Below are 21,460 nucleotides of genomic sequence, written 5' to 3' on the forward strand. Positions count from 1 at the left end.
ACTAGATTATATCCTTTTCCTCCCACCTTTTGTATGTCACTAGTTTTTAAGTTCTTAGTGTCAGGGTCTGTGTCTTCATATTTGCTTATACAGTTCCTAGTACAATGGGGCCCCAATCATGCTTGAGGTCTCTGGGCATTACTTTAATATATAACAATGAGATGATGATAAATAACATTGCTATATTCCCAGGAAGAAGGAAAGATTATTTTTCTCTATGGGAGAGCAAAAGACACACAAGTATTAAGGAATGTCATAAGTGAAGTTATTGTCCCTCAAGAGATTCCCTGACTAATGAGAAGGATATAGTGATGGGAAGATATGTAAGCATTTCCTGAGAGATTGTTAAAATTACAAAATAAGCCACACAAACCTGCAACATGGCAGAACAGACAAAATTATCCATACTTCTTCTAAGTAAAGAAGATAGTCAAGAAACTATACATGCATGAGTTTACTCACATAGTGGGATGTACAGATCGTATGTGAAAGAAAACTACATGTTGAATAATCACACACAAGGAAGGGTGCCAAAACTTTGCAACAGATGTCCAGCCTAGAGAGTTGTGTGAGATCTAGAGATATGGACATGCATATAGACACTATCCAGCACTCAGGCAAAAATGCCCGATTTGCTCTAAGTGTAACCATTTTGCTAACCAGTGCAAATACTGTAAAAGAAAAACACAGCAAAGGAAACCAATGTGCATTGAATCCATATAGCAACTGCACCAGTAGACAAAGGCTGGTCTATATCAAATGAACACAAATGGCTTACAATGGCTTACAGCTTGGATGCTGACTCCCCAGCTGTGTATTTAGACCCATATATGGTCCTCATCACTGTAGAAGCGGAGTACTTTACTATTATTAATGGATTTTAGTCTCACAACATTCCTGACAGGTAGAGATTTATAATCCTCATTTAACACACAGAGAACTGAGACACAGGAGGTTAAGAGCAGGGTCGTACAGAAACTCTGTAGCTGAGTCAGGAATTGAACCCAGTTTTTTCAAGTCTCAAGCCACTGACTTAACCACAAGACCATCCTTCCTCCCTAGGGTACAGCTGGACAGATGACGAGGCAGACAAATGTGCTTGAAAGCAAGAATTGCAGTTCCTATTTCTACAGGGAAAAAATATCACTTCACTCTGCAACATGAGAGAGAAGTAAGCTTGGCTTTGTAACTATTACAGGGCATAGAACACCTATTTCAGGCCTGGAATCAGGCCAGCAATTGAAAATAAATACGTGGTTTTACTATGGAAGAATTGACTCAAACCATCACAACTTTACTGAAGAAATATACAGACTTAGTTAAAGGATAGGAAAAGTGATATTATATACTAAATTACTGTAAACAAAGATATACAACATATCATACAAGATATGATATGAGCAAGAGGACTGTGAGAGACAGCGAGAGCCCAAGAAAAAGCTGCAGAAGCAGCAGCATGAACTGGCGGTGGTGGAGCGGAGAGGCATAGGGGACTTCCCAGGGGTGAGTGGGGATAGACCCCGGGGTCTATCTGCAGGGAACCCCGACCAAATCGCCAGCCTGCTCAAAGGCAGTGAGGTGGGCATCCACATCTCCTCCCCCCCCCCTTAACCAGGGGCAGCAATTAGAGAACTGTGCAGCAACTCTTGCACAGCATTGATGGTGTAAGACCGTGCCTAACCTGGTGCGGCACTCTACATACCAAGAATACAATGCCAGGCATGTACAAGTTCTGCAGAGTGCCAGGGATAATGAATAAAGTGCCAATTCCAGAAAATAGGAGTCTTATCTGGAAGAAATGCTGTCAAAGTATAAAGATGGTTGTTTTTTATAAAGAGATAAGGACATGCTGAGTAATTAAAGTTCTATGTGAGAGATGGCTATAGAGATAAAAGATCATCCTCCACTGGGGAATGCAGAGATTGCCCCACTCCCAGAGTCGGAGCAGGAGGTGCTGCTCAGTGAGTAGATTCTTGTCTGTTTCACACAAGCCACTCAAAAATAAATAAATAAAATAAATCTTCTCTGAGAAGAGCACGACATACTCTTAAATAATGTCCTTTGCATCCACAGTGGGCCAGATGGAAAAATGAACTTTTAAAAAATAAATAAAAATAACCCTCACTTTGAAATATATGTTCTTTTGACTGTGGAAGCAAAGAGTTAGGGCACCTGAGCATAGGTTCTCCTCATGATGGCAGACTCAGTTTAAGGGCATAGACTCCTTTTACCTTCATGAGTCAGAGGTGAAAGACAGCAGGTCAGTCTAAAGGTTGCTCTTGGATTTTCACCTGTCCATTTAATCTGTAGTGGTATTTGCTGATTTGAAACATCTGCAGATGGAAGCACTTTGAATGCAGCAAAAGCTATTTCTAATTCTCACTAAGCACTGCTGCTAATGACCGCATTCTCTCTGGGACGGTTCCAGAACACACCAGTTGAATCCCCTGGTCTCCTGGAGGGTGGTAAGTTATGCCTCCAGCAGAGCCTTCAGACCAACCAGTAAAACAAAATTGTTTGTGAACAGAGAGGCTGTGTTTAAGACTAGTGCAAGTTTACTGGGCAGAATGGTTCTTTGATTAAAAAATTGTGATCAGGAGTCTATAGTGCATAACTCATGTATTTTTACACAACTGATAAACATCCACAGTCAGGTTCAAATGCTCTTCAAGTTGCCTACTAGAGCCTTTCAAAGTTTCTGCAGGAGCACAAGTGTATTAGTAAAAAAAATTAGTAAAAAATTGCAATGCTGCCCGTTTCTGCTCATCTGGGTAACCATTAAACATTACTGCTAATGTCAGGCATAGAGTACTAGGGCAGGCAGCAAATGGAAAAGCTTTATTTTATTATCATTTGGGAGTGGGAGTTAGAAGGTATAGCAGCTCCATGAGAGAAAAGGTAGCCGTGTTCCTGACACTCCTCTCAGCTGCTGTTTGGTGATGGATGGGCATCTTTGCAAACAGGATGCAGAATGAGTGACTCAAGAATATTGAGTGCCAGACACTGGATAGGAAGCTGTGTTCGATATGGAAATCAGCCTTGATCAGAGCTTAAGATGGGTTTCTGGAAAAGTCTACTAATGCTTTCTGATGTGGCATGGCAATTTGCTTGCTTGTAGCTAATAAGCTGCTAATCAGCCACCAATATTACAGTGTGATTGCACTCTACATAGTTACAACTACTGTGAATTTTTATATGCCAGAGACCATTAAAATGTTGCCATGAGCTAATGGGAATGGCTTAGAGGTTGCAGTAGAAGCTATAAATCATAGGCTAAAGTACAGCCAAATTCCACAGTGGAAAGAGCAGATATTTTGATGTGCAAAAGCTCAACTGCCAAGTCTGGTCTAGCTGTATTATATAACAGCATCTGGTAGAGCAGCTAGAATGAAAGGTCTCTCAACATTTCCATTTTTGAAGAAACTCATTGATTCCCCCCGCCCCCCCCAAGGTTAAATGCTGTCCTTCCATATTGTAAACTTGGCATACAGGTTGCCTGTCCAGAGGCAGGTTTTGTTTCAATTTAAAAATCATGTACCGGTAAATTGTCTTGAAATTATGGGTGGCAAATGTTGTCGGTAGCTACCGGTGTGGTGCTCCGCTCTTGTTCGATGATAACAGTCGGCTGCGTGCGTGTTCCCTCTGTGTGCTGCCCCAGCTCTGCGCAGATAACTAACACAGCAGACCCCGAGAGAACCCCCAAAAACCACAGACTCTAGTAAGGTACAAAGGAACCCGAGCCAGGTTTATTGTCAAACGAAGCACAGTAATAGTTCCCTATAGACTCTACAGGGCATACTACGAGTTTTTGCTCCCTGGTAATAGACATAGCTCAGTCAGTGGCGGGACACTCCACTGCCCCCTAGGCTGGTCAAAGATATGCGCTCCGGGACCTACTTTTATACGGTTGTAGGACCGATTACTCATCATAGTTCAAACGAATCTATCCATCATGTTGTCCTTTTGACCCTGTCTTTAAGATGAACCTGCCTGTTCCTTGTTATGTCTATGGAGTGTCTTGCCACCGTCTTGGCACAAGTTCCTCTCATTAGCACTTATGTGTGTGTTTGTGTGCATGTGCCTCTAACAACCTTTTCTTGCCAACTTCTGTGAGTGGGACCTGCCTCTGGCTCACAGCCCAGCTTTGCTTATCACTGCCTGGAGGTACTTTGGTTCAGGCTTCAGGCCTCAGACTGGGCCTCTGATACAAGAATTTGTTTCAGGGCCTCCTCTTACTACAGCAAAAAAGGGTTTTTTTTTCTTCTGACAATTTCAACTTTTTAATATTTGCTTTATGTAAGAAAAATCTTACCTAAATAGATGAAATTTTACCACTTAAAAAGAGGGCCACCACTCCCTTTATCACATTGGTGAATGAAGCTCCAGTGGTGTGACAAAGAAGAGAATTTGGCTTAAACAGTCTACAGAATAGACTAGTGGCTCTGTTATTTGTCAATCTGTATTGAAACTGCCAAGATGGCATGAACATGAGATTGAAAACCAGGAACTCTTGAATTCTAATGCCAGCTTCCACACTGAGGTGTGGGCCCAGTCTGGCTCCCATTGAAATCAATGAGAATGCTGTCAGTGGGAGCAGAATCGTGTCCTCAGTCTGATGTTGGACAAGTCACTCAATCTCTTCATGTCTGAATACGGTAACAATACTTACTTGACTCCAGGGTTTGTCATGAAGATTCATTAACACATTTGCCACAACCACTGCTGGTGCAGATAGGTATATTTTGCACTTGTCTCTGCCAGCCTGGTCCATTAACCCCCAAAGTAGGAGGGCAGATGGCTGTACTACCTCAAGGTTTTGACTGGGGTGGGCAACGCTAATTTCTACTTTGGGTGCGATGGGAGCTACACCAATAGAGTCTGCCTAAGAGTTGCAATGAATCAGCCCATCACCTGTGTACATTAGCCACACTCTTTCCTTGGCCAATGTAAGGTAATGTGTCACTCGTGTAGTAGGCACCCAGCCAATCCACAAGCCAGGAACTGGCCAAGTGACTCCCAGAATGGGTATATGAGCACCACAGGAGGACCAGCAGCTCAATCTGCTCAAGGCTGCTCCAAGACTTGGAACTCTCTCCTGTCTTATGGTGGCAACAGACTCCCCAGGCATTAGCCTGCTCTCAGCCCTGCTCTTGCTGTGCTCTACTCCCAGTCCTGTTCCAGCCCTGCTCCTGCTCCAGCCTTGTTCCACCCTTGCCCTGGACTCCTGATTCTGGCTCTGACCACTAGGTCTGACTGCTCAAGCTTGGACCACTAGGAATGATCATCTCCCATCCCAGCTGCTGATAGCCAGTGCCTCCTGCTTGTAGGGCTGAGCTGGTTGGCTGCAAGCCTCCTGATGGAGGAGAGTACAAAAGCTCCTTGTGCCCTTGCAACTGTGTCATTGGCTGGACTTTAATCCACTGAGTTGGCTGGACTTTAATCCACTGAGGTGCCTCGTCCAGGGAACACCAGCATAGGCTCTCCTTGAGAGTATAATCCAACTGTAGAAATCCAAAGAGAGAATCCTATTAACTTCAATGCAAGTTGGGTCCGGCACTGAATTTGGCTCAGTGTTTGTAAAGAGCTTTGAAGTGCTCTCTCATTTCAAAGTATTACTAATGTTGAAAAATAGATGCTGTATATGTACTCTAGCTGCTATTAGTAACTGTTACTAGGCATTAACATCCTCTGATTTTTCAGGGTTTGGTACTTCAGCTTTTTCAAACTGAAATTTGCTAGATTTAATTTGTAGGACCAAATTCTGCCCCAAGTTAAAACGGAGGTGGTGTGTGTGTGTGGGGGGGGAGGGATGCAGGGTCTCATGCCCTCCCCCCCAGATTGCTCATCACATCGTGCTGCAGGGCCCCCTCCCTTCAGAGCAGCTGAGTCAGCGAGCTGTGCTGGGCAGGGAAAGGCAGAGGCAGGAGCAGAGGAACAGCTTGGAGCTGCACAGAGGGGCTGCTGCTTTCCCAGAGGGGTGGGGTGGGGCTGCTTTCTGGAAGGGGAGGGTTGCTACAAGGAGGGGCATGACTTGAGCTGTACTGGAGTTGTGCCCTCCCACTGTCAGGAGGCACGGGTCATTTGTCCCTACAAATCTTGTGGCACCCTGTACCTCAAAGTAGCACCCTGGAGCCCCCGTATTCACCACTGTCATGTAATTATGATATGTTTTGTACAAAGTATGCCTTTTGAGTACTTGTTGGATTGTATGTGCTATCTTTATATGTGAAGTTATAGAGCATTATATGTGTTGCCAAAATATGTTGGACAGCCAAGCTTTCAGTTGCAACAAAGGACCAGCCAGACATGTGCTGATGGCCCGTTAAAGGGAATCCACTCTCCCAACAGCCATCCCAGAGACTTCTCAGAGAGAACACATGTGCAATGGAGACTGTTTGACCTAGGGTTGCCAACCCTCCCGGATTGCCAGGAGTTTGCCAGAATCTGCCTCAATCTCCCAGTTGTTATTGAAAGCAATCTAAGAGATTTTAATAGGCCAAAAGTCCAGTCAGTGGTGCAGTAGGGCTAAGGCAGGCTCCCTACCTGCCCTGGCTCCGTATAGCTCCCGGAAGCGGCCAGCATGTCTGGCTCAGGGGCGGTCAGGGAGTCTCTGTGTGCTGTCCCCGCCCCAACTCTGCAGCTTCGCGGCCAATGGGACCTGTGGGGGCGGCACCTGCAGGCAGGGGAAGCGCGCAGAGCTGCCTGGCTGCCCCTGACCTAGAAGCTGGATCTGCTGGCCGCTTCTGGGAGCCACTCGAGGTAAGTGCTGCCTGGCCGGAGCCTGCACCCCTCATCCCCTCCTGCATCCAACTCCCTTCCCCATCCCTCCGCCCCCTCCTGCACCCAAATTCCCTCACAGAGCCCACACCCCTTCCCACACCCCAACCTTCTGCCCCAGCCCTGAGCCCTCTCTTGCACCCAAACTCCATCCCGCACCCAAACACCCTCCCAGAACCGGCACCCCAAATCCCTTCCCGCACTCCAACCCCGTGCCCCAGCCTGGTGAAAGTGAGTGAGGGTGGGGGAAAGCGAGCAATGGAGGGAGGGGGAATGGAGGGAGTGGGGGCAGGGCCTCAGAAAAGGGGATGGGCAGGGGCGTGGCCTTGGGGAGAGGTTGGTGTGGGGCAGGGGACAAGGGTGTTTGGGTTTGTGCGATTAGACAGTTGGCAACCCTAGCTTGACCAATGTGGAGTGCCTGATTCCCCACATCACAACAAAGATCTTTCTAGCAAGCTGGAAGAAAATATAAGAGGAGAAAGGCCCAGCAATGATGTCACATCTACTCCCCTACCGCAACTCAACACCTGGAAGAACATCTGGAGGACAAAGACTTTGAAATGGGGAAGGGTGGTCCCAGGCTGGAATGTAATCCCAGCCTGTGTATTAAGGAACTGTAACCTGCTTGTACCATCTGTCTGGGTGAGAAAAACTGTATGATTCAGCTCTTGCTTAGACTAAAAGTTTTGGATTTAGAAAGCGGGTTTACGTTCTGTTTTCTTAAGGTAACTGTCTCCAGAGGTGAAAGTAAGCCTCCCCCCCCCGGACCCTTTAAGTTACTTTCACCCCTGACTATCTCTGACCACTTATAATCACTTAAAATCTGTCTTTCTGTAGTTAATAAATCTGTTTTATATTTTATCTAAACCAGTGAGTTTTGGTTGAAGGGCTTAGGAAATCTCAGCTCAGGTTAACAAGGGCTGTTGCACATCCACTACCCTTTTGTTGGAGTGGCAAACTAGGTAGTGAACTTACGCTGGTCAGGCTTCTGACCAAGGGGTGCCAGAACAGGGGGAGACAAGGGGCCATGGCCTTCCCACTTTTGAAAGTGGACTGTCCTGGTCCATCCACTTTTTGCCATGGGCCTAGCCTCTTGCTCCTTCTCTTCCCTCTGCGGCCCTGACCACCAGCCTGTCTGGAAGCCAGATCCTGGCCTGGGTAAGTGTGGCCAAGGGAACCCAGGCAGCTGTTGGGAGCTGCGGGCCCTCCACCTGCTGGGGATGGGGCTGGGGTCCTGAAAGCAGCCCCCAGCCTGTGTCCTTTATTCCCAGGGCAGATGGAGAGTCTGTGGCTCCCCATAGCTGCCTGGGTGGCTCTTACTATGGCCTGGGTGTGGCTCTTTGGCTCCTGAGGCCAGGCCAGAAGCAGGAGTTGGGTCGGGGTAAGAGATGCGCAGGCAGCTGTGGAGACCTGCGGACCCTCCACCTGCCCTGGGCGAGGCACCCAAGGGGCAGAGACATGGGGCTGGGGGCCACTCTCAGGGCCCCCCACCACCACCCAGGGCAGGTTGAGGGTTCATGGCTCCCCAGCCCCACTCTGGCTTCCAGGTTGGCTGGGGGGACAGGGCCTTGGGGGAAGAGGAGGGGCAGGGGCAGGGCCACAGAAGGGCAGGGCCTGCCCCCCCACCCCTCCACCTGTTAGGACAAATCCACTGCCCCTTCTTCTGACCAGTGCAAGGCTGGGCAGCTGGGGGGAATTGGCTGGAGCCTCCTTGTTGCTGGTTCATGAATGGCAAGGAGATCATTTATGTAACTCAGTTGGATGTGTCCCTGCCTGTGGATGTCTGTGTAAGTGCAGTACTTGCCAGAGGTTTGTAGCTTGCCATCAGCATCACAGTGTGAGGGATATCCCAGGCTGGTCGGTTTTGGAGGGCTCCGCGGTACTACAGTCCAGGTTGCATCCCAGTCACACCCATATATAAAGCTTTTTTTAACAATCCATGTTTTTTAACCAAAATGGGAAGTTAGTCACAGGATCTCCTGTGGTTCCAAAGCAAGCTGTTTTTTCAATGTGTGTGTTCTTATGCAGGTTCTTTTATGTAAAATATTGTGCAGTATTCTTGTGTATTTGTGTTTGCAAAACCCCATAGTCATAGATGGATTCTTACCTAATTCATCTTATATAAAAAACCCACCCATTGCTTGGAAAGAGACGGTAGTCAAGAATAAAACAATTGCTACTGCATCTTGCATAATTATGAGACTGCTGTTTAGTGAGCAGTCATATGTGTAGTTTCTTTGTGAGTTTGGTGCTTGTACCATTTCAGACGGAAGAATAATTAAGGTAAACTCTTTAGGCTCTTCAGTATATGTTTGTAAATTGCCCAGCGCACAAGGCCCCTCACCTGGCTGAGGTCTCTGGATGCTACTGCATTATAAAGGTTAAATAATAAGGCCCCAGTTATGCAAGTGAGTAATTCCCTAGTCCAGTTGAACTCCTTGGGCTACTCACATTCTTAAACATGTGCAGAATTGAGGCCTAGATTTATGTTTTAAAAAAAATCTCACACTCCTCCAAATTTAAACTAAAAAAAACCTTGACTTCCTCTATTTCCTTAACTTTCCTTGCCTATGTATGGAGACTTAGTACAGTGAATGGTCACACCAATCAGCTGTCTGTCCTTGGAATGTGACTTCAGAAATATATTGGACTCTTACTTTCTCTAATCTTGTGATATATTATAAGCAATTTATGCATAAATTCCTGTTAGTTTGTAAACTGGCTGCTAAAATCCAGTAATCCTACTTGAGGCTGTATATTTCCAGCATTTTCCTTTACAGTGACGTGAGCATAGAGGAGCCAGATTGTGTGGTGTTCTGTGTATGTTTAAGTATCAGGATACAGAAGCTTCTGGGTATGTCTGTTCAGCAGCTGGGAGCACGCCTTCAACTTTGAGAGAGCGGGATTCTGTGAGTCAAGTTGAAGTGTGTTCAGTATGGGAGGGTAGCAGCCAGGAGCTATCCACATTTTGAATAAAAGCTGGCCTGTCTCATGAGATTTCCAGATCAGTTTTGCAGAGCAGAGGGAGACTTGGATAAAATTCTGAACTCTGTGTACTTCTCCCACTGAACATTCAGAGGTTCACTTGATGCTATTGAACGTCTCCTTTCTCCTGTTTGCTTATGTCCATACATCTTAGTTTATATTTATATTATGGATGTGTTTATGCTGGGGTGACTAGTGATGACTAAGTATTGTGAAAAAGAAGCAAGGTAAAAAGCAAAACATGACATTAGTCCCATGAGCCATGCACCTAATATCCTTCCTTAAGCATAACTTGTTAAAATGAGAGTAAATAAATTCTGCATGCACCCCAGGCATGTGTCAAATATCCTTTTCACTAGAACAAACTTTATGTCCTGGATCCCTTGTCACATGGAGTTGTATTTTTTTGTGATTATTTTAAAGAACAAGTTGCCTTTTCCCCCCCTCATCAGAGCTCCCCTATTTTACAAGGATGATGACTTCTGAGTAAGTACAGACTCCATCCCTTAGGGTGCAGCTTGATTCCTGGGGGCAGATGCTCAGCTGCTGTAAATTGTCCTAACTCCATCCAAGTCAATAGAGCTGTGGCAGCTTACACGAGCTGATGATTTGCCATCTGGTGTGCATAGTATGTTTTAATATGTATAGCCACACAGTCTGTCTAAAACAACCAGATTACATGAGTTATGAAAATTGGCAAAGTGCAGAGCTCAGTGAACTGAAGAATAAGGTTGTTGGTGTTACCTGCTTGAACAAATCCTGTTTAGGGTCTGTCCCTGGTGGCAAGAAAAGGAACATCCTCAGATCTGAGGGAACAAGGTTTATGGACAGAAGAGCAATACAGCAGGGCAAAGTCCTAAAGCAGATGGTAGCAGAAGTATTTTCTACTGCTCTAGTATTGACACTATTTTAATGGAATGCATGTATTACTTGCCAGTAAGCAGCAGATGCCGTCACAAGCTGGGACTTCTCCCACCTGCTTCGTTGCAACAATCCTGCCTTCTTTAGCCTCTGCAAGGTTTGTCTGAAAGGCGATGGTTACTCTATGTTTAGTAAACTTGATTGACTCTTGATTTGCAATAAACTATTTCTACTAGTTTTCCAGAGTGGTGTATGGAATGTTCACACATCCCAATCCACTTTCCAGGTATGGTGGAGCAGGAGGGTGCCCCATTGGACAGGTGCATGAGAATATATTAAAAATTGTCCAAATAATTTTAAAACTAGCTATGGAATGATGGTCAACATTTTATTCCCCTCCCACACAAATGCTGCTCTAAATATATTCTGAGGGCTAGTCAAAGCAGTCACAAGGGTACAGACTGAAAGCAAGTGCGTTTAGGCTGGAGGCTACTTGAATGCAGGCTGGGTGGCTGGACACATGTCTAAGTTTAGCTGCAATTGCTGTGAAGGATGTAAGAGAAATAGAAACCACTAAAGCTTGGTTAATGTAAATGAGAAGTGGGGAAAATCTAAGCCTTTAAAATTGGTCAAAGAACTAATTAGCATCCTCTTACAAAATGAGGCAAGCTCTAAATTCAGCTTGTAGATGCCACAGCCCTGCCAAAGACCAAATCCCTCTCTTTTGTGAGCTGTAATTGGACTTGCCACTGGCCTATTAAGGCAGCTGGAAATAAATATGTATGGCACTGAGGTAGCATCAGGTCTAGTGTCTAATTTTAACTCTGGAGAGGAAACAACTTAACCACAAAAGGGAAATGCAATTCCCCTGTGCTCCGTTTGGTTTTCTAAAGCACGGTTAAAATCTGGAATAATAATTATATTATTCAGTAAAAAGAAAAGGAGTACTAGTGGCACCTCAGAGACTAACCAATTTATTTGAGCATAAGCTTTCGTGAGCTACAGCTCACTTCAGCGGATGCATTCAGTGGAAAATATTATTCAGTGTTGCCACAGAGGACTTCTTACAGTGTGCTGTGCTGTCCTGGGTTTGGTGACTCTGCAGCAACATCAGATGGAAATGATAATGAAGGTGAATTGTGGGGATAGCCACAATGTTTGTGGCTATTGACTGGAATCTGCTAGGCTAGTTTTAAATACTGTTGCTCTCTTTTGAACTTTGTATATCGATTGCACATTGCAGATAAACAACCATCTGTGCGGAGTGAATATTTATTATGACTTGGAAGCAGACTAAGTAAGGACAGCCTTGGATTAGAGATGAGAGTTTAAATGATGCTTTTCTAGTAAGCAAGGTTTTCCCACCCTTGATTCTTATACTTTTATTTAAACAAGGGAGAGGGAGTCTAAATATTTGGATTTCTTTTTTCCATCTTTGAAAAAGAAGATCTAGGTCTGCAAAAATGATTACAGAAAAGACACAGCCAAGTTTTCTGTATTATTTCTATGGTGCCAATAGCATTGCCCTGCCTCAGTTTGGAAACCTGTCAATTCTAAAACCATTTAATATATTTTATAAGTCTGGACACAAATTGAACTTACTGATCATGGGACTGATTCAATTTCAATGCAATCAGTGGGAGTCTTTCCCACTGACATTTTAATGAGTTGGATTGGGCCTTGGCTCTCATTGTTAATGTCCATTCAGTAAATGGAAGGGTCTGGATTAATACCTTTTCAACCTCTAGAAGAAGCCCTGTACATTTCTACTGTAGCCTAAGGAATCCCCCTATTTACTTACATATCCCTGTACTACTTAAGGTTCTATGGAGTGGTCAAGAAGTACTGGAAAATGCATTTTTGGCTGGAAATTTTGCTGCGGTATAATGCAAGGAACTTCTTTCCTTCCCTATTTTATCCAGAGGTTCTGAGTATGCTTCATATGCAGTACTCCTCATATTTATCCCTACTGACTGGGAAGAATGATGAGACTGGTACCCAGTAATGAAAACAGGCTCTCCCACATAGCAATGCAGACAGCAACCACTGAGACACTTGTCCTTCTGTTTTTATTAATACATTCAGTTTCATAGACTCCATAATGCATCCTACAAGTGCATTTCTAGGGGATTATTGCATATCTTGGGTGGTTAAAGTCACTCAGTCCTTGGCTTCGTACCTTATTAAAAGCACCTGAGACATTCTATAAATGCTGAGAAAGGCACTTATTTATCTCATAATGAAAAGACTGTTAGCTATTTATTTTGGAAGTATACTTACTTGGGCCATCCTTCCCCCAGCCCCACAACTAATTTGCTGCAAGTTGGTTTTGCTCAGCAAAGTAACTATGGATTTTAACATGCAGTGTTTATTTTATTTTGAATGAGTAAATAGCTAAATGTAAACTTTTATAATCAGTGACAATTTATGAATGTAAACTCCACCTCCCCCCACCAAAAAAAGAGTTGAGGTTGTAAAAGGATGGAATTTTAGAAATGCAGAAGAGTTAAATGAATAACTCCAGTTATGATAATGGCACTTACAAAAACAGTTAATGAACTATTTTCTTTTTAAACGTTTAACCTGCTCCACTTGCCTGTAGAGTAAGTTTGTTTTTTGGTTGAAGAAAAAAAAAAAAGCGCTGATTAATAATTCCTATTACCACCTGAACAGTGAATTTTTCTACTGAAGTTCAGATATCTGTACCTTGTGAATTTATTGTTCTTCCTTTCATTTGCAGGATACTGGGGTTGGGAAATCAAGTATAGTTTGTCGATTTGTCCAGGATCATTTTGATCACAATATTAGCCCTACTATTGGGTAAGTACCCTGTATAATCTTTTCCTTGGAATGTTTCACTGCTGCCAAAATCGTTGTCATACTTCTATCTCAAGTGTCTTCTCCTCCCCATGTTAACTTCCCTACGTTTCCCCCTCACTTCTCTGATGCCCTGTTTTGCACTCCACTAACTTCCCTTTGTGTGTGTGTGTGTGTCTTGCCTCACTCTCTGCTCATGTTATTCGTTACATTTAGAATAGCCTCTCCATTAATAAAAAAAAGTAGTACTTGTGGCACCTTAGAGACTAACCAATTTATTTGAGCATGAGCTTTCGTGAGCTACAGCTCACTTCATCGGATGCATACTGTGGAAATTGCAGAAGACATTATATACACAGATACCATGAAACAATACCTCCTCCCACCCCACTCTCCTGCTGGTAATAGCTTATCTAAAGTGATCATCAAGTTGGGCCATTTCCAGCACAAATCCAGGTTTTCTCACCCTCCGCCCCCCCACAGACAGACTCACTCTCTTGCTGGTAATAGCCCATCCAAAGTGACCACTCTCTTCACAATGTGTATGATAACATCAGCCACACTATCAGAGGCTCGTTCACCTGCACATCCACCAATGTGATATATGCCATCATGTGCCAGCAATGCCCCTCTGCCATGTACATTGGTCAAACTGGACAGTCTCTACGTAAAAGAATAAATGGACACAAATCAGATGTCAAGAATTATAACATTCATAAACCAGTCGGAGAACACTTCAATCTCTCTGGTCACGCAATCAGAGACATGAAGGTCGCTATCTTACAACAAAAAAACTTCAAATCCACAGTCCAGCGAGAAACTGCTGAATTGGAATTCATTTGCAAATTGGATACTATTAATTTAGGCTTAAATAGAGACTGGGAGTGGCTAAGTCATTATGCAAGGTAGCCTATTTCCCCTTGTTCTTTCCTACCCCCCCCCCCCGACGTTCTGGTTAAACTTGGATTTGTGCTGGAAATGGCCCACCTTGATTGTCATGCACATTGTGGGGAGAGTGGTCAGTTTGGATGAGCTATAGCCAGCAGGAGAGTGAGTTTGTGTGTGTATGGGGGTGGGGGAGCGAGAAAACCTGTATTTGTGCTGGAAATGGCCCACCTTGATTTTCATGCAGGTTGTAAGGAGAGTGGTCACTTTGGATAGGCTATTACCAGCAGGAGAGTGAGTTTGTGTGTGTGGTTTTTGGAGGGGGGAGAGGGGGTGAGAGAACCTGGATTTCTGCAGGAAATGGCCCACCTTGATTATCATACACATTGTGAAGAGAGTGGTCACTTTGGATGGGCTATTACCAGCAAGAGAGTGAGTCTGTCTGTGGGGGGGCGGAGGGTGAGAAAACCTGGATTTGTGCTGGAAATGGCCCAACTTGATGATCACTTTAGATAAGCTATTACCAGCAGGAGAGTGGGGTGGGAGGAGGTATTGTTTCATGGTGTCTGTGTATATAATGTCTTCTGCAATTTCCACAGTATGCATCCGATGAAGTGAGCTGTAGCTCACGAAAGCTCATGCTCAAATAAATTGGTTAGTCTCTAAGGTGCCACAAGTACTCCTTTTCTTTTTGCGAATATAGACTAACACGGCTGTTACTCTGAAACCTCTCCATTAATATTGACCAAGTTTTTCTTCCTTCTCAACAACTCCTGAACACTCACCTGATTTGTGAAGCTGTCATGAACACACATCACTACTGTGTTTTGTATTGTACAGACTCATGACTGGAAGCTTTTTACCCTCTAAGCTCTGAGTACAACTATGGGGTAATATAAATAATGCTAGGTTTGGGTCTGCTCTGTGGGTGATGACACACATGCCACTAAATGTCCCCTTTCAATATGCTAGAGTGACTAGGAAACCTGAGTAATTCAGGACCAGATTGTTCAGTTCTCACGGAAAGCAGAATAGGACGTGAGGCCAAATTCTGCTCTTATAACTAAATATGGAGTTGTTCTAGATTTGCACCAATGTAAATGAACAGAACCTGAGTTGTTGTTTCCTATTCTAGGGGCCATGGACCCAGTAAATTCAGATAAATTAATTTATTTGTTACCACTCTCCTTTTAAGTTATCCTCCTCTTCATGGTAGCACCAATCCCTCACCAACAGCTTCTTAGCTCCGGCTGTTGCACTGTGTAAGTTTCCTTTTTACTTGTCAAGAGCTTCTAGTTTCAAATGATGTCTTGGACTGTACAACACTGATGTAGGTCTCAAAATATAGGACTAAATTCAGCCTTGACATAAGTGTGTTCAGTTTCCATTGAAGTCAATAGAATTTGCACTTAACTCCAGGGCTGAATCTGAACTTTTGAATTTAAGAAACCATGACCTATTCTAAATGATGTTCACCAACACACCTACAACAAAGTAATGGTATTAAGAATTTTACTATTGAAGGATTCCTTAGAGTTCTAAAGTGTAGGTAGTGTCAGACAAGGTATAAGTATTAAAAGTACCTGCTTCCACATGCAGCAAAGCTTTCTTCTATTCCTGAGAATTCTGCACCAAAAAATTAAAACTTTCTGCAAATTTTATTTGTCAATAAATAAACGTGGAGACTCCAGCATGGCAGTGGGGAGCATAGGCTGCTGGCTGCACGAAGGTGGGAGATCACCCTGCAACTGCCTCCGCCCCCCTCGGGAAACAATCCTTACACAGCACAAGGGCTGGTCCTGTCCCAGAATCACCCCAGGGCCCTGCCCCTTTGCACTAGGCATGAGCAGGCAGGCTCAGCCTGGCAGGATCCAAGTGTGGAGGGGCTCAGTGTGGGAGGATCCAGGTGAGGGGTCAGAGGGTTCTGTGTGGGGCAATCTGGGTGCAGGCAACTCAGTGCGGGGGCCAGGTGTGAAGGAATCTTGATGCAGAGGGGCACATTGAGTGGTTCCAGCTGCAGGGGCAATGGGACGCTGCAGGAGGATCCAGGTGCAGGTGGTTGGGGCTCAGCAGGGGGGTATGGGTGTAGGAGGATAGGGCTCAGCAGTGGGGGGTCTGGGTGTGGGGGAATCAGTAGGGTGGGTCCAGGTGCAGCTGGTTGGGGCTCAGTGGGATGGGGGTCTGGGTGTGGGGGGCTCATGGGGTGATCCAGGTGGAAAGGAGGTGGGGCTCATCAGAGTGAGGGTTCAAGTGCAGGGGGTGGTCTGGATACAGGAGGTGAAGCTCAGTTGGGTGGAAGGTGCGGGGGGATAAGGCTCGGTGGTGGGGTCTGGATACACATTTAGTGGATATGGGAGCAGCTCCCCATACAGTGACCCCTCCCCCTGTGGTTGAGGAGCAGTGGGGGAAGGGATGTCAGTGCAGAGCTTCCTGAAGCCAGGGAAGGTTTCTAGGGGTGGGTCTGACCTGGCCCTGGCCACTTCTTGCAGGGAAGAGCAAGTTCTGACCTCCCTCACCCCCAGCCAGCTAAGACTTGCAGCTGAGTCTGGTGCAGGATAGAAGCCACTGGCAAGGGCGTTCCCAGCCCTACCCCCAGCAGTAATGTACCACTCCGCCAGCTGCTCCAGGCATCCGAAATTATGCGCCCGTGCTGCTGGGGAGGGGCACATGACCAATCTTGTGGCTTCCCTTTGTTTCCCCATCAGAAAGCTTTTTTTTCTGTGAAGAAGAAAAGAAATTTGCTGGGCACATGAATTCTGCATGCACGCAGTAGTGCAAAATTCCCCCATGAGTAGAATTTTTTCTAGGTTTATACTGCATCACATTCTCAGGTTTTAATAAGACCGGACAATGCATCATAATCAGACCAAATATAATTCATCTGCATCTATTTTTCACAGAAACTGCAGAACTTCTAAACCCAAAGCATCACAAGCTAGCTCCTGTCAGTCATTTAACTGGGTTTAATTCAGAGTTCTCCTCTTTCCAACACTTATCTCCAAATCCTCAGCCCTGCATCACTTGGAAAACTTTGAAGACACTTGACTTCCCTACGGCTGAGGAATCTAATACACCTTGTCCGTAAAGAAATTATTTGGGTGTGAACAGTTGCTCTTGTTTTGCAATTTTATTTATTTCATATGTACTTTAATATCATTATGAAAAGTAAGCTTTTTTTGTGTGTGATGTTGAGGTGGCTAAAAGCTTTCAGCTGTAACACACTGACCTTTGCCTTGGAATGCACAATTGGAGTCCCAGCTGGGGATTTTATGACCAGATTCCAATACAGTTTTGGATGACTGAATTTAGCAAATGGAGGAAGCTAGGCGGAGAGGAGGGGGCAAGGAAGAACATCATCACTAGCAGTATTGATTAGGAAGACATTTGCTCATAGTGATTAAATTAATGGGAACCTGAGTGGTCCTTTAGTTCTAAACCACTATCAATCCTTTATCAAAGTAAAGATATTCTACCCATATGAGAAGAAAATACAAATTTTTCATAATTGTCATGTTTAGGGGGAAAAGATTTTATATTTGAAAAAAAAAAACCCCACTTTGGCCCATTAGTGTACTGAGTTAAATATTACTAATATGTTTTGTTACCTTATGTTTTCTAAGTAGGACAACTACGTAGGTAAGGGTTTGTTGTTTTTTTGCCAAATGAACTAATGTTCTAAATCCACAATTCTAGTAACCTCCTGTAGCTGCTGCTGATCTGAACTTCCTGTTTTCAAAGCTGTGAAGTGTTGCATAATATGGAGAGCAAAAGAGTGATAGTTGGAAACATACAACCTCAAAATAACCAAAGAAAATACTGTTCTTCCTGTGTTACTTCATCTTTTTGTATCCAGTGGAACACTGTTTGAATTGAGCAATTTACAGATGGCTATCCAGGGAACCTCTTGTGTATCTTTCCTAGAAAATGTTTCGAAAACACATGCCATGTGATGTAATCTGGTGTATTTCTAATGCAAAACACATCCTATCAGATGCATCTTTATACATCAGGGATAAAAGTTATCTTTGCAGGAATGGTTCAGCAGTGTCTAGAAAGAAACACAATTCTGCCAGAGCCTGGGCAATCTCTTTCAGGCCTCCTTCAGCTCAAACACTGTTGTACAGAGCAAACCTATAAATGTGTAGCCTTCTTTCTTAAAGGGATACAATTTTGAAAACATCACATTTCTCTCTGAAAAAATTCTACCTATTATTGTTAGAAGTAACAACTAACATTACGGTGCCCAAGATTGGAGGGGATTGGGGCTAGGACTTTTTGGTGTGTTTACTTTGTACTTTTGGCAACACTTTGTGTATAGTCTATTCAGCTGTTTTGTTGCTAGTCACTTACTTTTCCTGTCTCCTACACTAGCATGATGAAATCACTCATTCACTGCTTGGTGGGGTGATAACATGTACACTCATCCCACTCCTTGCAAGAGGATGTTCACCAGGATCAGCAACAACAACAAAAAGAACCTGAAGTGCCAGCTGCCCAATGGACAGGCATGTGCACAGAGAAGAAAGGAGGTATGGGCCCCAGGCACGTTTGGTGCTGGTGCTCTTGAGCCTAACCAGAAGGATCCCTCTAAACCTCACCAGAGGAACAGAAAAATCCTAATTTGCATAAGCATAACTAAATCCAGGGGATACTACTGAATGGACGCTCTACCAGAAAATGACTTTTTCCAACCCTTAGTGGCCTGGCCTAACCAAACAAACCTGCCCGAAGTCTAGAGTTGATATAAATTTGGAATATTGATCCAGTGAATTTCATTTGTTAACCTCACAGTGAGTTTGGATCTGAACAACAAACAGTTGGTACTTTCTCATTTCAGTGCATCCTTCATGACTAAAACAGTGCCTTGTGGGAATGAGCTTCATAAATTTCTGATCTGGGATACAGCTGGTCAGGAGCGGGTGAGTATCACTGTGTGATATGTTCTGTTAAAATATTTAATACTTGTATGCCACTTCTCATCTTCACAAGTCTTTAACAAACATGTTTAATGAATTCTCACACTACCTTGTGAAGTATGTCTCAGAAACTAAGTATTACTATTCCCATTTCACAGATGGGAAAACAGAAGCAAGCAGGTTAAGTGACTTGCCTAAAAGCAGAGACCACTGGATCAAGTTTAAACTCCTGCCCTCTTCTACAAAGCCCTGTGGAACTCTGCTTCTGCCTGTATATTGATTTACAGGCTGATTCTGATCTCTTACTCTGGAGGGTCACATACTTTGACCGCAATTGCACACACCACAGCCACGACTCCCTGCAACACCTCCCTTCATCCCCGCCATTCTCCCATCTACCACATGTCCGGAGCTCTGTGTGGTCCTCCATTTCCCCCTTTCTTGAATGCCCCTGCATTATCCATTTCCCCCAAGGCAGGGGCTTTGTGTGTTTTCCCTCATTTTCCCCCTCTGACAAATGGCAGGGGTTGTGTGTGCTCCCCATTTCCTCTTCCCCACATGCCAGCAGGGATGCTGGAACAATTTGTATAGTGGGGATGCTGAGAGACATTGAATCAAACTGTAACCCCTGCATATGATGGAAACCACTTCAAGCCAAGGGATGTGGCAGCATCCATAGTTCCAGCACATATGCATGCCAGCAACCCACATTTTCCCCTCCCATTCTGTGCACCCCCATTTCCCGCCACTATTGTTTGTTTTCTGTCTGGGAGATAAATCATTCAGGGTGTCAGCATTTTAAAACTGTACTGGGACCTTGATCAGAGCTGAGATGAGGAGCATTGTTATGCTGGATGGCATTAATGGCTGTCATCAACCAGTTATTTGATTTATAAGCCACGACAATGGTGGCTGAAGCTGTGCTTGTTCTGCTAACTAGATGCCAGGGCTCCACCTGTCCCCCATTTTCTCCTTCCTGTTTTCTAGTTTTCACCAAAATCAGTAGAATTCTGCCTTCTCATGTTTATAACTTCCCTTGAAGTTTTGGAATTTGATGGGATGCAGCATTCCAAAGTTTTCACATTATGTACAAACACAAACAGAAAAATGCCATTGAGCATCTGGTCATACTTGATATGACCACTACCTAGGGGGTTGTGAAAAGGGGATATTGTGTATGCCAGGTCTATGACTCCTGGGAATTCCCCTATACTGGGCCAAAATCCAGGTAATCAGTTAAGCTGGCTTCACTGAATGCCCTCTGTGCACTGTCAGAATGACACATAAGAGGGATGGGAAGCAAGCTGAAGAAGGGTTTTGTGCAGCAGGATTTGGCCCAGTGGATTTATACTGGTAAGAACCGATCAAGCTCCTAGCTTCTTATCACACTATCCCATTGCCTTCTCTGCTCTGCTAATAATGCCAGTTTAAGCCTTGATGTCCTGTTTGTCTCCCTAAAATTGTCTCTTTGCCCTTTTGCATGCTGCCTTTATGCATAAAATTTCTTGCACCCTGGTAATGAAGTGGGGAATAAATTATCTGTAGAATCCCACTATCCCTACAAACACTCTGATCTACTTCTTCCTTACTGTCTGAGGCCAACTTTGTATCACCTCTGACTTGTTCAGCTGGGATTTCGCTACGCTTCTCCCTGTGATGTACTCAGGGTATATGGCTTCAGCTAGCCCTGCTCCACATTTGGATGGGTTATCTGTGAAACCCATTTTCCTCAGGGTATCCAGTACTGCTTCAACCTTTTCCAGATGTGTCCCCCAGTCTTGGCTGTGTATGATCACATTGTGCAAGTAAGTGTATACCTGGCACGTGGGCGTAATAGCTTATCAATGAGGCATTGGAAGGTTTCTGGTGCCCCATGCAATCCAAAAGGGAGGAACCTGTACTGGTCTAGGCCTTCTGGTGTAGAAAAAGCAGTCTCCTCCTTGGCAGCTTCTGCTAGAGGGATTTGCCAATAGCCTTTGAACAGGTTGAGGGTAGACAAGAATCTTGCTTTTCCCAACTGGTCTATGAGCTCATCTATCTGAGGTATGGGGTAGGAAACAAACTGGCACAACTCATTTAATTTTCAGAAGTCATTGTAGGACCTTGTGGTACCATCTGGTTTAGTTATCAGAATGATTGGGCTGGACCACTAACTATGGAAAACTTTGAAACGCTGCTCCAACATCTTAATTTCTGTACTTATTTCCTCCCTTTTATCC

General features: G+C 44.5%; 1 protein-coding gene across 1 annotated transcript in view; it reads left to right on the plus strand.

Moving 5' to 3' along the window:
• The window catches only part of RAB31 (RAB31, member RAS oncogene family), a 100,936-nt gene that overhangs the window by 36,398 nt on the left and 43,078 nt on the right, over positions 1 to 21,460 (plus strand). Inside the window, exons 2-3 of the mRNA XM_074944645.1 lie at positions 13,364 to 13,443; positions 19,163 to 19,244. Of these exons, the coding sequence (XP_074800746.1) occupies positions 13,364 to 13,443; positions 19,163 to 19,244 (162 nt within the window). The remainder of the gene's footprint in view (positions 1 to 13,363; positions 13,444 to 19,162; positions 19,245 to 21,460) is intronic.

Source organism: Natator depressus, chromosome 2, assembly GCF_965152275.1.
Source record: "Natator depressus isolate rNatDep1 chromosome 2, rNatDep2.hap1, whole genome shotgun sequence".
Lineage (NCBI taxonomy): Eukaryota > Metazoa > Chordata > Testudines > Cheloniidae > Natator > Natator depressus.